This window comes from Passer domesticus, chromosome 14 (genome assembly GCF_036417665.1).
Source record: "Passer domesticus isolate bPasDom1 chromosome 14, bPasDom1.hap1, whole genome shotgun sequence".
In the NCBI taxonomy this organism is placed as follows: Eukaryota; Metazoa; Chordata; class Aves; order Passeriformes; family Passeridae; genus Passer; species Passer domesticus.
Window position 1 is genome coordinate 896853 of NC_087487.1, and position 20909 is coordinate 917761.

Sequence of the window (20909 nt, forward strand, 5' to 3'; positions counted from 1 at the left end):
TCAGTGTATAGGCTGAGATAAGAATGTAACTTGTTTGCACAAAGGAAACAAAATTCTGTTTCTTGATGTGGACTAGATTCAGAGTAAAAAGCTCCAGTGTGACAGAAGGAGAAAAACCCCCACAGCAGCCCTCCTCCTCTGCACCGCTGCCTGAGTCTCTTCAGTGATTTCAGGCCGGGCGTTTGCTCCACTTGGGTATTGCCAATGGCCAGGGCTCTGCACTTCATCTTTGAGTGTTTCTGATCCAAAGTCTTTCTGCTCTGCCTGCTTTGTTTCTTTGGCTGTGCACACTGCCTTGCCCTGCACTCTCACTTTTGCTGGCACAGCTATTTTTGGAGCTGTACTATGACCTGCATCAGGGAAGCCATCCTACCTTTTTTTTTTTTCCTTTTTTTTTTCTTTTTTTTCCTTTTTTTTAATGGATGGGGTGTGGGCAGAGGAAGGAGATGGAGCTGGTGAGAACACAAAACCCCACCTTGCAGCAACAGCAGTGTCTCCTTGAGTGGGGCCTGAGGCATTTCCTTTGAATGCAAACTCAGAGCCTGTCCAACTGTCTTAAGCTGCTATTGGGGGACTTATTACAAGAACATCTCAGCATTTGGTTTTGTAGCTGCCTTGTAAGGGCACAAACTTGCATGCTTCAGCTAGCATCTGAATTTTGTACAGGAGCTTACAGATTCACGATAATACGCCTCAGAACATGAGCAAGTGCAGCAAACAGTTCTGAATCATGTTGTCTTGATTTCAGCTCAGCTGAATAGGGTACAAGTTAACTAGTAGGGACTTCAGTGCTAAAGGCTTAAATTAAATAATCTTCCTACTCCCCACCCCCAATTGGGCCCACTACATTGTGACACATATTTTGTAAGACTCTGCTTAAATCGATGCTAAAAGCCATGGCTTCATGCACCAGTGGAGTATAGATTTTCTTCTTTTTTTGAGTTTTGTTTTGCTTTTGTTTTAGCTTAGTGTATGCACACCATGTGCTATGCTTTAGCATACACTTTCCAAACTCTGTTCTATGCTTTTTGTTGTTTCAGCGGGATTTTATCTCTTACTAGCAAGCTCCAGCCAAGGTGTGGTGACTGACAATAGAAGATTGATGTAAACATTAACAAATTAACTAGGGCAGGCTGTGTGCTGGGCAAGGCCAGCAGCAGGAACCTTTGCTCAAGTGCAGGGCATGACCCCAGCGCTGCACAGCCGGGAGCAGGCGGTGCCCATGCCCCAGCACAGGAGAGGAGGAAAAGCACAGTCAGCCCAAGGACACCTCGCAGAAACCTTGGGAGCACGGGCATGGGTAGTGACAGAGCAAAGTTGAAGGGCTTGCAAGGCAAGGACAGCACTTTGAAGCATTTTGAAGATCTTGCTTCAGAAAGAGCTCAGTGGCTGGGGTACAGCTTCCTTCAGTGCTAAAGAGGGGTGAAGAGCTGAACCAGCTTGGCTGAGATTTGAGCTGTGATCTCGCATGTTTTAAGCTGGGCTACCAGTTGCAAATTTATACGCTTCCCATCAGATTGCACTGTTCTCTTGGTACATACAAGATGTCATTCATTTACTGCAGTGAATGTTTGTGGTTGTTATACTGCTTGAAAGCTTGCACTAGAAACTAGTGGGACAATTCTTTCCTTTCTGTTGTAACTCCCTTCCAAACTGTTTCTGTTAAACTTTGGAGACTGCACTCCTGCTGCAGCCATCTCACCTGGAAAACACACCATGGAACAAGCAGAATTGCTGAGCTCTCAGGAGTTGGGCATTGCCCATGCTCACGTGGCAGCTCAGCAAGTGCTGTGTGCTTCCTACTCTCAATTCTACGAAGTGGGGAAAAAAGCCAAAAACTCTGGACCTTTAGTAATTCCATCAGATGAGACTATGAGAGAGGCGGCATTTTTGTCTAATGAACATTGAGAGTGTTAGGTGGGGAAAGGGCTGCATGGAAAAATTTTCACTCAGGTGATTGATAGAATACCCAAAAGTTGCCTGTCTGTCGGCAGGGAGAAGAGCAATGTCATTCCACTTTGCCTAAGGGAAAATCCTATAGGAATGCAAGCAGGAGATAAGTTTAAAAGAATAAAATGTCCCTGCTGATCCCTGCTGCCTTTAAACACCACTCAGTTGCAAAGAAGTTTCTTGTGGAAATTTCAAGTTGTTCATGTTGCTCTGAAATGTGATTATTTTTAAAAGGAAGTCAAAAACAGATAGATGAAGTGGAGTGGATGATAAAAAAAAGTTTTTGCAGAATACCAGTATATGTTAAGATACTTCTTTCTATTGCTTGCATAAAGCCTGGAAAGAAGTGTGAATCACAGTAATCCATTTAGGAGACGGACAGATACATGTACACAGCCTATTACATCTCTTTTGTCTTCTTACTGCACTTCCTGACTTGTCTCTTCAGTTGGTTAGATCAGCTAACACATCAGTAATTTTCCCCAGCGATTACTCACGTTTTGCCTCTCTGTTTCAGGAGGGTTGCAGTGAGTCCTGTGCAGAGCTGGGTCCCCGTCTCTCCTTGCGGGCGTCTCGGTGCTGCTGTCCCAGCCCGGTGAGCTCCTCGTGTCATGGTAGCGATCCCTGGCTCCGGCTGGACTCTGCTCCCTGCAGAGGAGCTGCTGCCTCCTGCCAGCGGCTCCTTCAGGCCCGGGGTGAGCACACTCTGCTGCAGAGCTGCCAGCTCCAGCAGGAGGGAGCTGGTCTGGCTGGGTGCTGCTGCCTCCGGTTCAGAGCCCGGCCGAGCTGTAAAACACAGTTCTGTTTCATTGCAAATGCACTTCCAGCTTTGGGAAAGCAGGAGAAGGGAGGGACAGATATTTAGTGTTTGTGTCCTGGCCCATTCCCTAGAATCTTAGGATTAATCTAAAAAATAAGATTTCTTAAAATCTATGTACAGTTTTTGTCATTGCTTTCTTTTCGAAGTCCCCTTTGGATGCGAGATTGGGGTTAGCAGCACTGTGCTGTCTCCAGAACAAACGGTGAGGTTTTACTAGGTTAAGAAGCTTCCACATGTACATTTGCCTGTCTGTCCTCTAAGGCCAGTTTCTATCAGTCTTCTTCCCATTTCCTAAATCAGTTGGATCCCCATGTATTTTTTACTCCCCTGGCCTGATAATGCAGTTAGAGCAGGATTCTCAGTTTTCTCACTCTCAGAAGACAGGTGCACAGTATCTCATGCCTTGGCCATTTCCTCATGCTGAGTGCTTAGAACAGCTGATTTGGGTAAAATTTTCCATTCAGGATTGTTAGGAGTTGTTTCCTGTTGTAAAAATGTCAACTGAAAATGAGATGTTAGGGAGCTAACGCTGCAAACCAAGTCTGAGTCTTACATTTTAGTTTTGTTGTGCTGGTAGATGCAACAGTTGCCATCAGAAAGTTCTGTGTGATTTAAATATTCATAAATTTAGGCAAATGTTTTAGTATTTTGCTGTCTTAGGGGTATAGTAAATGAAATAATTTAAGGTGTATAAAGACCAGAGGATTAACTCCCATTGATACTTGAATGGATATGAAATCAAGTTTCTGCTGTGTTAGCAAAGCTTTATCTGAAAAACATTTCCTTCTTACTCTGTTTTTAGAAGTATTACAAGATTGTAAATAAATGGACGGTGTGTGTCTTTCTAAAGTATGTATAGTCTTTTATTTAAAGTTGTTCTCTTTGTATGAAATTAAATTTCTTTTGGCTGACTTACCTACCTGAGGAGGGTGATTACAGTGTAGAACTTTTTTTTCTTGCATACCCAGGCACATTATCTGGAAAATGTGAAAATGCATTGGCTACATTTTGCATTTTTGTAAAATTACACAATATGAAATAAAGCCTTGGAAATGGCTCTACAAAAGATGTAAGTTCAATTTTACTTTCTTGTAAGAAGTGATTGTTAAGGATTTTAATGTAGCTACATTTATATGTCTCCACGGTAAATACTTGACTAACAATTCAGCCTGTAGTTAACTCTAGGGTAAAGTTTAGTATTAGAGCATTTTTCATGATCATTTGTGTTATTGTAAGTAATTCTGCTTTGACGATTATTTCTGTTTAATCAAAATAAGAGTCTGTTTTTATATTACTTTTAAAAATTTTATGGCATCTAATCTTTGCAATAGCTTCACAAGGTCTTTCATGATTTTCAAGAGCTTTTGTTTGTTGTGTGGTATTCCTTGTTTTTCCTGCTTCCAAAACCTGTGTATCAGTAGGTCACATTCTCACAGGCTTGTCCTCTTTTGCTCTGGGGCCATGCATTGTTCCAGGTACAGGACAAGTGGAGATTTTGCCTTCTCCAAATGTGTTACTGGGTTTTTTTGATCAAAATACTATCCTGGTAGCAGAATGTTTGACGACATTATGTAATTTTTGGAAGAGACTTCCTAAGATAGCAAAGGGAGTCAGGAACAGTTCAAACTGGAAAATGGAGACCAAACCCCCAAACTTCATTGACAATGTTAATGCTTATGTCTAGAAAGTGTAAAAAATTTGCCTTCCAACAGAATTTATGCTCCTGAAGGGGTGAGCTTTCTCTGAAAATCTCCTTCCCCCTCTGATCTTGGTTATTTTCTCAACAATTGAGTGGTTTAAAACAAGACCTGTGTTCTTATGGAATTATATGTCTGTGTGTGAAAGTAAATGCACTGTAACTGTACAGCTTCCATAAGATGGAGGAATTAACCTGGAATAAAAACACTTTGAAAAAGTATCATGGGGGGAACTAACCTATTAATCACAATTAGCAACATGACAACTGAAGTCAGTGTAGCCCTTTGGATTTCTTTCAGCTGTGTTTTAGATAACCTTGTTTTGCTTCTCACAGAGACCTAATCTTGCAAGGCTAGAACTTTAATGCAGAGCAGCTGGAAATAGTTAAATATTGGAACCACTGCTGATTTGGTTGCATCCTCCAACATGACCAATCCTCAGTAAGTACCATGTGATACAAATTACTTTAAATGAAAGGGAACAGTCTGCTACCTGGAGGAGAATGATGTGACATCCTGGAGATTTTGTATTTCTCTAAAGATTGTGAATTAGCAGAAACTACCTGAATGATGCTGTGAGCATGTCTGATGTGCATTACTAACAGCAGTGGCTGAAAACTAGTATGTTATGTTGTTTTCAGATCTGTTTACCTTTCTTTTTCCTGCCCAAATCTGTCTGCTAACACCAGTCTGTTTGGTTTTCTTTTCAATCAAATCAGACTTTATTTATCATCTAGTCTGTCTGAGAATACAGAAACTCCGTAACGTTGGGGGAGGGAAGGTTGCACCAACCCATTTCCTGTTTCTTTTATGCTGCTGGAAATTGGATCATTGCATGCTTTTTCATGCAAAGCTGAACCAGTTTGGACTTACAAAGGTACATGTCCACAGGATGACATTAAAGGTGAAAATCAAAGAAAATTTTTGCTAAAATTAGCTTTCACCGCTACGTTTCTGGTTTCAGAATGAGAAGATTCTTGTTTACAGAAGAATACAGTTTTGTTGGAAATTAAAGAATCTCATTACTTTCCTTTATTAGTTAGACATGAATAAAATAAGAGCTTTTAGGTTGTTCAGGTAGTACTTCCTTTTACCTTTTTTTTTTCTGCCACAGTATGACATAGCTGCAGCCTTTCCCTGTCAAATATGCTACATGTAACAGCATTTTACTTTCTTGATAATTCTGGCAGCAGTTAGTTCCTTTTAATTCAATAATAGTATCTTCCATCTGAAAGAATTACTCTAATGGTGAGACTCAGACCAATGGAAACTTTCATTGCAGAATTTTAGTTCCTTCACCCACATCCGTAGATGATATCCTAATACAAGATGTACCAGTTAAGTTGTCTTCTAAAGTAGCCTTTTATTTTTGGGGGAAGAAAAAAGAACTGCTAACCAGGTTGCTTAAATTGCTGGAAAATTTTAATAAACTTCTTTAAAATAAAATGCAATTTTTGCAGTCAGATAACACAAGGTGCTAAGAACTTTTTAACTGTATCCCTGTGGAAAAAGAGTATCTTCACACCTGCTGTATACCTCTGACAGTAGCCTGAGATTTCTTCCAAAGTTACCAGGCTCCCCTAGAAGAAGCTGTAGAAGTTTGTGCTTGCACATCCTTGGGATCAAACAGGGCAAGCAGCTTTGCTGCGTGCAGCAAAGATCAGCCCTTGACATGCAAGCTGTGTCCTACAGCCAAGCCATCCTGTGCATGCACTGATGGTAACAGATAAAATTTCCACAGAAGTAGTATCTTGTTCTAAATGTGGGAGACTTACACATTGTCAGACTGTTTTCAGCTGCATGGAGTTCCCATTAGTGTTAGTGGGCTGCTGTAAGAATACCTGATCAGATTTAGAAGCTGTACATAAGGTTAGTTAAGATAATCTTTATGGAGGAGGCCATAATTCTTCTGAATCACTGTTCCCTTTCAGTACTATTTTGAAATAACTTGGAAAAGAATGATCCTTTTTAGGTAAATGGAACAAAGCTGCCATCCGTCAAAACTGTTTGAATCAGTGTTCAAATCTGCAGTGGAAGAGGGGTCTAACTGCACCTAGTGGTTAACAGTTGATTTGTATATGATAATTAAAAAGCCTAGCTATTCATTGCTAACCAGTCTAACTTACAAAGCAGTGAGTCTTTAGTTGGCATAGTTGCATGCCTTCTTTCTGTTTTGCATAAATATTTTCCTTTTGGGCTCATGCATTTTTTCTCTATTTGTTTATAACACAGCCATTTCTGTTTAGCACTTCTGAAGCAGATTCATCAGAGTGAAATGTTGTTCTCCTGTGTGAGGTTTCTGTTGATTACAGTGAGATCTACTAAAGTTTGGAGAGATTTGATCTTTAATGACAACACCTCCTCAGTGACCTTGCAGAGGCCTTTTAAGTTGTTGGCTCTTATAGGATTCCATAAAGTTCTTGTCTCTAATTTCCTTTTACTTGCTTGCTCATTTATATTTCTTTCTGTGTACACATGTGTTTATTACATTTTCAGGCCTACAATTGAAGGCAGTGTTTCGGAAGTTGAGATAATTTCCCAACAAGTGGAAGAAGAGACCAAAAGCATTGCTCCTGTGCAGCTTGTTAATTTTGCTTATCGAGATCTACCTTTAGCTGCACTTGATCTGTCTGTGGCTGGGTCCCAGCTTTTGCCAAATTTGGATGAGGAGTACCAAAGAGAAGGGTAAGTATAAAGGGCATTTTTTGTCGTGTAGTCTTAGGTTACAGGAATTTCATGGCCTGTAAAACAGGAAACCTTAAGCTGGAGAAGTGCAGCCAGTTGTCCTTAAACTCTATGTAAAATTATTGTCACAGGATAGAAGAGATCTTTTCTAATATCCCTAATCTGGGCTGGTTTAGAGCAGTTTATCATTTTAAGTGGTTCATAGCTAGTGTTTGACCACAGTCTGGAAGCTTTATCTCAGGAAGAAACAGATAATATTCCTGGCCTGTCAGAGAAGCAGAATGGTCTGGTGAAAGCTTGAAAAAGGTGTTTCAGGATGATGAGTGTTGGCTGCCATAACTCTTGGACGTAACTGTACATCTCTGACTGAGAGATAATGTCTGGTACTGCTGATTCCAGGACAGAGAGTGTACTTGTCACCCAGTAATTTGGATTGTGTAGTTTGTTAATGTGAGAATGTTGTCTTTGATAATGTACACAGTATATACATGCTGCCCCTGTATTTATAGAATGGTGGTTCCAGGTTCATTGCAATAAAAGATCTTAATCAGTTCATAGCAGCTGCCCAAACATAGCCCAGTGTCAGATTATGTAGCACTGTTGTCCTACAGGACATTAGAAGTCAGCCTTATGCCTGGTTCAGGCTTGAAGTGGCTGTAGGTGGACTGCTGTACTAAATTCTTTATGAAAGATTTGGGTCAGCTGGAGAGAATCCAGAGGAGGGCAGTGAGAATGATTAGAGGCTCAGAAAATCTGCCGTGGAGTACTGATTGAAATAACTGTGTTTCACATGACAAAGAGACCTTGAGGGTAGCTTTCAAGAGACTTCAGTGAGGAAGAGAGCGGCCTGTTAATGATCTCTGTGGTGTTTAGGACAAGAAGTAAAAAGCTTGAATTGCAGCAGAGAATAGTGAGGGCAGCAAAGTGCTGGGGTAGGCTTCCAGTGTGTGTGAGAAGGAGGGGGATAGAGGTACAATTGCTGGATGTCTTCAGGAAGATGCATTTGTCAGGAATGAGAACACTATATTTAACATCCCTCGGGACAGAAATGGGCTGAGCACTGGGGCCTGCCCTCCCTGGTTCTGTGCCTGCTGTTCCCCTGGGGTCACACTGAGCACAGACCTACTCCACTGTCACTGAGGACCAGGGAGAGCACTTCCCAGTAAATCATAGAGAATGCTTGCTGCTGAAGACTTTTAAAGGCTTTATAAGCACCTCCATTTATTAACAGCTCAGTGCATTTTAACCTGTGCTCTGTAATCAGCAGAGACCTGCTTGATCTGAGCTCAGCAGGTATTCTGTGTGGTACTCAGGAAGCAAGATGTGGGGAAGGCTCTTGCCTTTAATTGCTTTCCAAATTGGATTTTATGAGACTTCTCCAAAAGGCTGTTACTCCAAACAAGGGGAAATACATTTTGAGTAGGTTATATAAGTACGCTACAACTGTAACATAAAACACCCTGCATAGCAAAAGAGGCACTTGAAAATTAATTTGAGTATGCAGGTGTAATCCTCAGGCTATTTTGGTGCTGAGTCAGTACCAGTTTAGTTCAAATATGCATTTTTATAGATTTTTGTGATCTGAAACTCAATTCTTTACCGTGCCAAAGGGCACAGGGGTCTCTCACTATAACCAGTTGAGCAGCTTTGCAGTCTTAAACATGGAAATTGGCTTGTCATCCTTTTCCTCAGCAGAGATCTCTCCCTTCACTCAGACTTCTTTTGTAGCTTTGTCAGTCTGAGTGGAAATAAGCAGGTGCCCTCCATACCTCCCAGCTGTAGAGCACACTCTCTGAAGAAAGTTCAGAGCTTAAGTTTGGACAAACCAATGCATTTTGGCTGAGTGTGTTCAGCTGCCTTGTGGGAATGGTGGCTTCTTCCTTTCAGAAGCATCCATGACAACTGATGCCCTGAGAAATTTAGGAGCAGAGCTGGGCCTCATAAGCCCAGCAGCAAAGTAAAATACTATCCCTGTGCCACCTCCTGGCTTGGTTGGGAATATGACTGGTTTTATGGATGTGGTGTCATTTCATTCCCATGGCCTTTTTGGTTGTGAATGGCTTCAATGTGAGTGAGGAGGAGGTGGGGCAGGTCAGATCTGTTTGATACGGGGACTGGCAGCCACATCTGCCTTAGGTGCAAAGAGGGGGGTGTGGGGAGGGCAGCACAGGAGAAAATGGCAAACATCCCTGTGGTTTCTGCCAGCATCCAGCTTTGTGACTGAGGCTCTTCTACCCCAGTGCTGCTGTGCAGAGTGCAGGTGGAGATACCAGCCCTGCTAATGCCAGGGAGGAAAAGATTCCCTTCCCTGGAAGTCTGCTTTTTGTTGCAGACTCCATGTGTTACCTTCTGCATGCATTTCCCAGAGAACGTCAGGGAAGATGCCAGCCTGCATGGACCTGCATGTGCGCTGTGTGGCTCTGATATTCCAGATCTGCAGCTGATCTAGGCAAGCTGCAGTTGGTCACATTGCAGGGCTCTGGCACGTGCCTGTGCTTGGACAAGACTGAGTGGTTGTTACAGGCTGCATCTCTCCACAGCCTTGTTGGACAACATAATTGTTCATAGTCATCAGTTCCTGGTTACTCTGGGCATTCACCAGTAAGTCTCCATTTCCTTTCATGAAGGAGCAAGAGAGACTTCAGGCTAGGCATGAGGGAGAGGGCAAGAAAGGAGTCTTCTGATTTAATGGTTTTGCACTGTGCACCTCAAGGAGCACAAAAGGTTTTCCTCGACCTTTTCTTCTTTAAGTTTGTACAGTGCTCAGGGTCCAAGCACAAATTTGACCTGGTTGCTCCCTGGGGGAGCTTTCTGTTTCATCTGAGGGAATACTCCTCTTAATAAAGCTGATATTAATAGGTGATCAGGAATAGGTGGGTCATAACCCTCGTTGTGTGCCTGGGAACTCTCAGATGGCATCACGCTGGCTACCCCTCCAATAAGAAAAGAAAGAAATGAGAAGAAAAAGGAAAAAAGAATGTAAGTTGTGGTCTGTCTTTAACTTGTTAGACCATATGTAAGCTGCCATTCCCCTGGCTTTAATACTGGAATAAAAGCCTTACTTTGTGCAGTTTGATAGGTCTTTGCCTTTTCATATCAAATTCTCAGGGCAGTCAGTTCCTGTCGTTGGTGTTGTTGAAGGCTTTTTGTGGACAGTTTGAGCTGGTTTTGTCAGACATTTAGATAACAATGCTGATCCCTATGCTAAGCAAGAAGGAAAGGACTGCAGGTTAGAGGCAAGTTAAGCCTGTCCTTGAGGTACACCTGTAAGTAGTAAAAGGGTAATCAGGTAAGAAAAAAACCTCTCTGCTCTACCTGAAACCCTCAAACAAAATACAAAACATGTTGTCCTGCATTAACTGGAGAGGCTGTGGCTGTATTGAACTCAGTTTGCATGAAAAGAGCATGCCAACATTTCTTTAAGGAGCCTAAGAAAGGTGTGATGATTTTTAAATATTAACATTGCTTTAAATGCCACTCTTAGTTTCTTTTTTTTCCAATCAAGTATTCTGTTTTTAAAAAAATAGATTCTCTCTTCTGCTTTTTTTGCATTAAGTCCAATAAAAGTGATGGAGAATAGCAGAAAAACTGACAACATGCAGAAAGTAATACATGAATAAGGAAAAGCTCTCCTTCCTATATTTTCTATAAGTTCCAGTTAATAGGTATCAATCACAATAAATTATAAAAAAAGATAGTTGAACTACAGAGTGTATCTTATTGTGTGAATATGCAGATAGCCTCTATCTTGATGAAGATCTGGAGTAGAGAAACAAGGGGGAAAGATGTACACCAACGTTTAAATTATTTATTGTATTTAAATAATTTAAATACAATAAATATATTTTAAAAATATGTTTTAAATTGCAGTTTTGAGTTTTAATGTTAAACATTTGAAAGGTGAAAGTGTTTTCAAATACTGTGTTTTACATCAAAACTGTAAAGTTTGTGAGCTCACAGTTAATGCGACTCATTTGACATTAGCTGTAAAGAGTCGGGCTGTTGTAGTTTAAAAATTTATGATCATCTGTTCATAGCCTTAGATTTGTATGGTCACAGCTAGAAAGTGCAATAACTTTCAGTATTTGCAATATTGCATATTATATATATTGCAATAACTAAGTGGGAATATCGGAAAAAAGAAAACCATAAGGAGAGAGAGAGAGAAGAGAGAGAGAAAGGAAGGGAAACCAAAACTGAACAGAGGTTTACAGAGATGCAGAAGATAACACAGAGAAGAGTTGTGAGCTCTCATTTTAAACTGGTTACAAGACTGCTGGTAAATGTATTCACCCATTCCGGGAAAAAAAGATGTCTGTTCCTTCAGTCTGTCTTCTGTAATTGTACCAAGTAGGTGCTATTATTTTTCTTTTCAGATTAATCTTTCAGATATTACTTTGATTTTTTGAGGTATTTTACTTGTGCTTTCTACAAAACTTAAAGGTGCTTTATCTAGAAGATCAAGTTATCAATTTCTCTTGTTTTCTGCTTTTCTTGTCTTTATCTGGTCGTGTAATTAAAAATAGTCCATTTTCTGAAAAGTTCTGTGCACCTCTGCAGATCTTGTATCTGAAATAATGGTGCATAGTGAGGTCCAAGTCCAAGATAAAGTGCAAGGGTTTTGGAGGCACAACTATTTCATGTAGCAAGCCAGCTCCTATTTACAAAAGTGAGTTGTAATTTAGTTTTAGCTGCCAGTCATAGTCTGAATCCAGAAGGATGGTGCAAAATCCTAACATGAGGATGCAGTGAGTGAGACCATAGTGCTGATCTGTTCTTTGTGCAGTACTTTGTCACTGCTGCTCTTGGTGCTGTGGTCCAAAACAGACCTGCACTGCAGCAGAAAAGGAGCATTCAGCTCCAACAGAACCTCTGAGGTGCCCAGCTCTTCAGCAGAGAAATCATGAAATTTTGGGCTGTGTTAAAGGGGTTCAGTGATTTAGAAATGTCTGTTTCTGCACACAGCCTTTTAAGTGTTTCTCTTGGTAGATTTTGTTTTCCAGAGTAGCTCATTACTGTGTTTATCCCAGTATCTCAGTTATTTGAATGCATCCCCCCCATGTCTTCTATCAGTTGGTAGAGAGAGCAGTACTGTAAGTAAGTCAAAGAATTAATTTTCTAGCTCAGCGATTTTAAGAGTTTTTTGGTTTGGAGATATTTCTGTATCTTTCCAACAGAACTTGCTTTTCCCAGATAGTTTTTGAGGATAGAAATGGAGCATTTGTAACCCACAGAGCAGTGTTTGCAAAGCTCTTTATTGGAGACTGGAAATGACGTGTCTGATTTGTCTGGCTGACAGTGGAATTAATTGTCTAAATTGGGGATGATACAGCTTGGGGAAAATATTGAAATATGGATAAGCCATAAGACAAAGAGGAAATGTGAAAAGAGGAATGTTTGTCTGGAAGGCAGGTCTGTAAAAAAAAAACAGCTAAAAGCTGAGCAGCAGTATAAAAGCAAATCAGGTTTTAGGATTGCTTAGGAAAAAGAGCAGAGATTAAAAGAGAGGCTCTTGTTGTGCCTCTATATATCCAAGCTTTGCCCATATCTTGAACACGAGTGCAGTTCTGATCCCTGTCAGAAAGAATATGGTAGCTATAAAAGCACTGGAAAAGAATCAAAGAAAAACAGTGATCAAAGAAGTGATACGTCTTCCACTGGAGATCACTATGTAAACTAGGACTCTGCAGTCTGGAAAAGAGAAGGCTGACTGAGAGGTGATTGATATTACAAAGTCTGTGACACAGAGAGGTTAAAATAGGTTTGACACCCACACCTCCCTCCCAATACAGTCTCTAAGGTACATTAATAGATAAAGGCCCAGTTCCAAAGAAACAAAAAGAGTTTGCTCTTGGCACAGAGGGCAGTAGATGCCTGAAGCTACTGTCTGAAGGATGTGTGGCTGAGAGCAGCTTATCCCCACAAGGGGAGCCTTGAACAAGTTTGTGGAAGAGAAATTCACTGAAGTTTACTAAGTACACCCTGAGAAAACACATCTGTCCCAGGAAGTGACGAAATGGAAAAGAGCTGGGTTCTGTGAGAATGTTAAGAGGAAGGATTTATATGTTTGCTGTGTTCTTAGTCGTCTTGAGACATCTGCCCATGGCCACTGTTGGAGATAGGGTGCCAAGCCTTGGTTCAGTATCTTCTAGTATGGCTGTTCTTATGTTTCTTAAAGGGAGTTTTTGAGGCTGATGTTATATTGCACTAAAGATTTTAGCATAAAAAGAAAAAAACTAACAGCAGTTTTCTAGTGAGAGGAGTAAAAGGCCAGGTAATCACTGGCTGGCTGTGAGCAAATGGTGTGATATACACCTATAAAGAAAGCACAAATGATCCTAGAAAGCTTCAAGTACTTCAAATAGAGCTGGGAAGCATTCATGTAATTAATTAATTAAGCCTATTCTAAAATATTATCTACTGCTCCAGTTGTCTGTATTCACATGCAGAAGAGGCTGCTAGCATAGTTACAGGAACTGAGTGTTCTACAAAAAGCATGGGCTTTAATTGAATTACACACCTGGCTGCCATTAGTGTGTGGAATGCATCGTGGACAGGGTGTCAGCTCGGGAAAAGACCTAATTAAGCAAAGAATGAGTGTGTGTAAACTGGCCATGGGTGAATTTGAGGAGAAAAATGGGGGACTCTCTCTTGCCAATTGAGCAGCAGACTTCTACAGGAGTCTTCCAAGAAGTGCCATGGGGTTTGAAATAGTGTAAGTTTTAGGGATAAAAAGATGAGAGTGTTGTCAATAGTTAAAGTTCTTTAGTTAAACCAGGCTTGTAGAAGTCCAGAGAAGAGGTGCAGAGCTGTGTGTGTTCCTTGGAGTCAGCTGCTCCAGGCCTCCAGCTGCTCCCTGCAGCCTGCTGTGAGGCTCTGCTGTCTGTGTTGGCTCAAACACATTTTGTATTGTTATTCAGCCTGTGTTCCTGCCACTTCCTGACCATGGCCTTTCTGCTCCCTGAGATAGCACATTGGATCTCATCCATCCTTCTGTTTTCTGATCATAACCATCTTGTGAGGTGCAAACACTTGCTGTTTAGCCAAAAGAAAGGGAAAAAAAAGACAGGGTGTAAGGTATAATGCAGATTTTGGGGTATTTGTTTACAAAACCAGAAAATAGAAACAGTGACAGATGTTAACAGCTTGAAAAAACTGTTTGTAGTGGTTCCTTACCAGACAAATATGTTCAACCTTTCCCAGTTTTGCCTTATGTTCTTTTTTTTCCAAGCTGTTTATTAGTAAGACTAACAGGATGATGACAGATTGGTTTTGGACAAAGCCATGTGTGAAAGTATCTTTTAAAAAAGTTACCCCTGGTAAAATTCCACTGAATATATTTTAATGCCTCAGAACAAAGCTTTACAGCTCAGTGTCACCAACAATTAAAAATTTACTTGTACATTTATTTATTTCATCAAGGCATTGCAAGAAAGGTAAATGATATTTATGTTGTAGAGACAAATCAGCTGAAATACCTGATGAAACTGTTTGAAATAATGCAGGAAAGTTTTCCAAAGTCATACTTGTGTGTGAATTCAAGCAAACACAGTCAGGACATCAATAGAGTGTGTGTTTATTCTCTGAACAGAACAGGAGACTTTTTTTGCTAGTTTGTGGGGTTTTGGTAATTTGGGATTTTTGTTTGGTTTGGGGTTTTTGTCTGAAGTGAGGGAAAAAGGCCTTTTACTTTTGTCTATGGTTAGTATGAAATCTCTTCATAAATGTATGAGCTGTGTAAGTTATATTTTGGTTTGCTGGTTTTTTGGAAATTCTGTGTAGCTGACTTTCTAATCTGAGATCAAAATTTGAGTGTAGCTTTGCAGAGTCACAGGTGAAATGGGCAGAATTTGGAAGGTAAGTTCAAACCCCCACTAGTTCTGGCAGGGGTTTGTTTTTCTCCAAACCCAGATTTCTCTGAATAGATGACCCTTGCACATCAGAAGAGATAGAGAGAGAGAGTGCACTGCTAGAACAGTTTCCAAAGGTGAGGTCTGAGTTAGGAGTCAGGGTGGTTGTGACGTGCCACACACGGGTGTGCAGGTGCTGATCACTGTCCACCCACAGGCCAGGTGTTACCAAACTCACCTTGGTGTAGCCAGTTAGCATACAGAACTGGAGGTGGTTCTTCAGTGCTTAAATTTCAAATCCTTTTGTGTCTTTGAAATCAATTTATACATTTTATGAGTGTGATAGATGTGGAAATGTGCACATGAACTCCATGTGACCTCTTAAGCTGACTGCTTTGTCAACTGTAAACTGGTAGTTTCATTCGGAAGCTTTTTAGAATTGGTGTTAATAATATTGATTAATAATACTGAACAGACAGAATAATGCCATGTTATTTAGGATTCTATAACTAATTAGCAGTTTGAGTAGTGATTATCATGGTTATGTGTGTTGTATGCTAAGTATTACGGTTGTTTTATTCTTACTGGTGCACTTGGTATATTTGAAAATCTTGACTTTGCAGAGCTTTTAGAGATAGGTACTTGGGCCCTCTACTGATGATTCTGTGGATAGGAAAAGCTGTCCTGCAATATTAAAATACTGGCATAATGGGTCTTTTGGAAAAGGGAATATAAATGTAAGCGGAGACAAGAACTAAAGCCTGTTCTGTTTAAACAGAGCCACCCCCCTCATTGTATTTAGAAATATCTAAAAAACCCTCAACCCTAAGCTTAAAATCATAGTAGTATTAAAAACAAATTAACCTGTTTTGTGATATGTAAAATAAAACCCATTAAAAGATCAAACTGGCAAAAAGGCCTTTTTTGCCTTACGTTTTAACACAACCTATTTGAAATCTATTGCATTCTGTATTCAGGCTGGAGCCATAATAAAGTTTAACCTAAGGGCAAGTTGCTGATAGTAACACTTGTCAAATCTTCTCTGAAGCTTTGAGAGTCAATTGAGGAGGTCTTTTACAGTCAGGCAATCAGGCAATCTGACTACAAGTGTTGTTGATGTGCTTAATTCTGAGAAGCTGCTGGAAAGTGTCAAGTCTCTGAGCACTGCTTGGCATCGCTTTCTCCCTCATTTGTGAGTATGTCAGAACATTTTGTGATGTTTTTCCATGAGTTTGATTATAACGTGAGTTATTTAGTCTAGAGCTGTTTATTAGGAATTGATCAGTATCACCATGTCTTCTTGTACACCTCTGATTTCTGTTGTGATATTTTAGTCAGACAGTGGGGTTACTGCACCACACTTGCAGCTTTTTAAACCCTGGCTAATAAATCATGTCAGCTTTTCATTACCTAATGTGTATTTACAGTGCTTTGAAAATCTGAAGTGTCAGGCAAAGATCCCATTTGAAGTTTCTGAGGTGAGCCAGTACAGAACCTTGCAGAACACTGTGATGAGAGATGATGTGATACTGCATCAGGGTGGTACTGAGGGGGAGGACTTAGGAGATGAACAGAATCAGGATGGGCTTTATGCATCTGAAGTCCATGCTACTGTTATTCCTATTACCAATATGCCAAAAAAAAGGTAAAATTAGCAACCCTCATGTAAATGTGTATCTGCATTAGCACAAGAGTAGTGCAATGTTTACTGCTTCATCAGCTTCCCTCCTGAGTTCTGGTCCTCAGAGCTCAGCCTCCTCACAGCTTCCTGCATCCTGCCTAAACCTTATTTTTCCACTGAAAAAGGGTTGACCTCATCCAAACCACGTTTGGGGCTGGTCCCTGGTGCATGCTGACCCCCAAACTCTGGCAAGGGAATTCTTGGCCTGATGCACAAACAGGTTGATGAGAGCTGGACCAATAACCAAGCAAGAGAGCCTTGGCCAGAGGCTTGGCACTGCCAGGCTGAGTACCTGTGCTGCTGTAAAGTGTGGCTGTGGAGTCACTGAGCTGCTGCTTTGGTGTTTCCCAGACTCCTGTTCTCTTCTATGATATCATGGACTCATTCTTGCAACCCAAATCTGGCAGCCCTTATAAGATCTGTAGAGCAGGGATAAAGGTGCATGGCCAGAAAATTCAGTAGCAGAGAAATTATAGCAGAGTCCTGCTGTGCCTTGGTACTCACTGGTAAATGAATGCAGCATGTGTGTCAAAATAAGAGCACATGAGACCTGGTGAGACAGGAGGAAAGCAGAAATGTGTGTCTGCTAGTTAGGGCTGCATGACTCAGTACACTGAAGGCACTTGGACACCAGTGCACTCCAGAGCTGGGAAGATCCCAGGCTGAAGGTTTTTCTTACATTTCTCTCAGTAAAGAAACCAGTCAAAGTGAACTTTGCAAAGTCTTTGTGCATTATTGCTGAGTGTATCCATAACAGCAGAACTTACAATTTTGAGTTCTCTGCTCTTTAGCTCTTTTCCTTTTTCACTTCTTCTTCTTTTCTTTTCTTGTTTTTCCCTTAATTTTATTTCCTTAGATCTAACTGGCTAAAACCGTGCTGTGGGAGACGAGCAGCTGTGTGGCAGGTATTTTTGCTCAGTGCAAGTCTCAACAGTTTCCTGGTAGCCTGTGTAGTATTGGTGGTGATTCTTCTGACTCTGGAACTCCTAATAGATATAAAGCTTCTCCAGTGTGAGTAGGAGGATTTTTTTCATTTTGATTTTTTAATTTTTTTTCTTTAATTTTGATGAAATAAAGGCTTAACTTGCTGGGCTGGAAGGTTTTTGAAGGGGGAGGATATTGGGAATGGTTTTTCCCTACCATTTAAATGATTACTAGGCTAGGTAAGAAATGTGTTCTTGTGGAATCCTGGTATAGTGAAGTCAGTCTCTTGTTTATTATTCTGACCAAAGCTAGGTCAAATAACAATTTCAGTACAGGACAAATTTTCAAAGGATACAAGCAGAGTGTGCATGCAGAGATTCACATGTGTTGTCATTAATACTTGAAAAGCTCTGTCCTTTACAGACATTTACATATGCACAGGAGAAAAATCTGTGCATCATTAATCTCTGATACCCATCACATGTTGAGAGACAAAAGTGATGAACATACAAAAATAAATAGAGTACTTGGTGTTAGCTGCTTATTAATTACTTCTGCTCAAATTACAGCCTTCTAGCTTGTAATGTGCTGAAATGAGACAGATTTTCATTCTACTTTGCTAACACTCTGTGAGTCAAATCATAGCTTAAATGGAGTTCTGCTTTGTCTGAATTTACTCTACACAGGTTCCACAATGGAAATTTTAATGCTGTTTTGCTTCTTAATTCATCTTTTTTCCCCTACTCTTCTTGTCCTCCATTGCATCTCTTTTTTTTCTTTTTTTTTCTTTTTCGTGTATGATCAGAAGTTGACATGACCACAGACACCACCAACACTTTCCTCTAAGCTAAATGTGAGGAGCAGCCTCTAGTATCTCCAGCAATCTCAGATGTGTTGAAATGGCAGCTGGGGTTCAGACAATCCCAAAAATGCAAGAGTACATAGCATGAAAGAATGCCTGATGTCTCCTGTGGCAGCTTTAAACTGAGCAAACCATGTTTTTATTCTGTTGAAGTCCTTTTACTGTTGCAATTTGTCAATTGATCATAGTGGCATAAAGATTCAGGTGTTGCAGTTGTATTGAGATGACTTCAAGGGACTTCATTGATAATTGCAGCCTCTGATGAATGTGAGATGATGAATGTGAATGACTGTGTGTCATTCCATGCTGTTGCTCCCCATTTCCACCCATCTGTCCATACTGCACATACTGTTCAGGGCATGGCCACTCCCTTACTTTCTCTGCTCTCTGGTCACTCACCATTTTTGGATGAGGAAGCCCAGGATTTGGACAAGTCTGCCACTTTCAAAAAAGTCAGGAATGCAAATTCTGGGTATAAAGCCTTAAGGAAGAAGCTTTCAGCAATACTTACTGAGGTGTCACATTTTTATGTAGAGAATTTTCATTTCCTGTAGAGACAAAGGGTTTTAAAGACTGTTGATTTCTCTGAGTTTTAACAGTTTTGGTTACTCTCCTCTGGAAGCACTCATTTTCTCACCATTTATTTTATGAAGAACCTTCTAAAGAAAGGTCTACCTCAGGAATCATTGCTCCCCTGTGTTTCTGGTGCATGTGACACTGCTGAAGGCTCTGCAGCTTACACTTTGTGCATGACCTGCAGATATTTGGTTGAGGCAGGTGACTTCACTATTTAGAGGTGGCCCCTGCCACCAGGATGGATTTGCTCAGGTCCATTTCCCTTGTGTTACTACTTTACATTTTAACTAATGAATCTTGCCATGAGGCTTTTTGCCTTCTCCAAGTTTGTATACCTTCTATCTTGTTTTGAATCAGATAAAGGCTGATCTAAGTATTCCAGTTGTGCCTTGTAAGGGATGTTTGTCATTTACACTGAGGTTTTGCAAAGCCATTAGCCCATAACTGTGTTTCTCAAAAATATAATTACAATTTTAAAAGGTTCCTTATTCTTTATGAAACCAAGCAGCGCATTGGGATACCTTACAGCCAGTTCTGTCCATAATAACAACTGCTAATCCATGCTACAGAACTGTAATTACTTAGGAAGCCTCCCTTTATTAAAAAAAATCCAAACCCACCCACTGGAAAAAAATCAAACAAAAGATACCTGGTGTTTTCTTTGGCTGTGACATTTTTAGAGTATAGCTTTTCTCTCCTGCTTTTGGTGTAGCCTTTGGTTGCATGATGCACTTCTCCCATGCACAAAGCTATTGGTTTCATAGGTCGACACCACATTTAGAAACTGTAGGACACACATATGAAAAAGTCAGAGACCTTTTAGGGTGTTTTAGCACAAAGCATGTTCATACCAGAATTAGAAACCCCAGAAAGCAAGGGACGTAATAGTATTTGTTTTGTTTTAGGTCTCGTTCTGTAATCAGATTTTTAAGTCCGCTTGTATGCACTAACAAAACAGCATCACAATACCTTGTGATGTTCTGCAAAAGCAGAAATAGATTAGTATTAACTCATTTGCACCTCATAAAAAAAATGAAACGTTGTGTCAGGTTCCAGTGCCTCAGAAATACAGGTCATGCTATCCATTCCTCTTCTTCAGCAGTTTTGGGGAAAAGGAGTTCGGGAAATGATGGTGCTATTGCCCTCGTTCTGCAGTCAGCTGCAGCAGGTGCATGTGGAGGAGGCAGCAGCCCTCACTCCTTGGCTGTTCCCGGGCTGAGCCCTTCAGAGCCCGGGCTGTTCCCGAGCTGTGCCCTGGCTGTTCCTGGGCTGTGCCCGAGCTGTGCCCTTCAGAGCCCGGGCTGTTCCTGGGCTGTGCCCTGCAGACCCGGGGCAGTGCCCGGGCTGTTCCCTGGCTGTTCCCGGGCTGTGCCCTGCAGTGCCCTGGCTGTTCCCGGGCTGTGCCCTGCAGTGCCCTGGCTGTTCCCTGGCTGTTCCCGGGCTGTGCCCTGCAGTGCCCTGGCTGTTCCCGGGCTGTGCCCTGCAGTGCCCTGGCTGTTCCCGGGCTGTGCCCTGGCTGTGCCCGAGCTGTGCCCGGGCTGTGCCCTGGCTGTTCCCGGGCTGTTCCCGGACTGTTCCCGGGCTGTGCCCTGGCTGTTCCCGGGCTGTGCCCTGCAGTGCCCTGACTGTTCCCGGGCTGTTCCCGGGCTGTGCCCTGCAGTGCCCTGGCTGTTCCCGGACTGTTCCCTTGCTGTTCCCGGGCTGTGCCCGGGCTGTGCCCTGGCTGTTCCCGGGCTGTGCCCTGCAGTGCCCTGGCTGTTCCCGGGCTGTTCCCGGACTGTTCCCGGGCTGTGCCCTGGCTGTTCCCGGGCTGTGCGCTGCAGTGCCCTGGCTGTTCCCGGGCTGTTCCCGGGCTGTGCCCTGC

The 20909-nt window shown here is 41.6% G+C and overlaps 1 protein-coding gene across 4 annotated transcripts in view; it reads left to right on the forward strand.

Annotated features, from left to right (window-relative positions):
* TMEM266 (transmembrane protein 266) overlaps positions 1-20909 on the forward strand; it is an 84509-nt gene that overhangs the window by 21471 nt on the left and 42129 nt on the right. For 2 of the 4 annotated variants that reach the window (XM_064389723.1, XM_064389724.1), the window contains exons 2-4: positions 4803-4908; positions 6964-7152; positions 17540-17694. In XM_064389723.1, the coding sequence (XP_064245793.1) occupies positions 4895-4908; positions 6964-7152; positions 17540-17694 (358 nt within the window). In that variant the 5' untranslated portion in view covers positions 4803-4894. Of the gene's footprint in view, positions 1-2467; positions 2646-3738; positions 3840-4802; positions 4909-6963; positions 7153-17539; positions 17695-20909 lie in introns of all 4 variants that reach the window. The other 2 variants (XM_064389721.1, XM_064389722.1) reach the window with 2 other exon arrangements.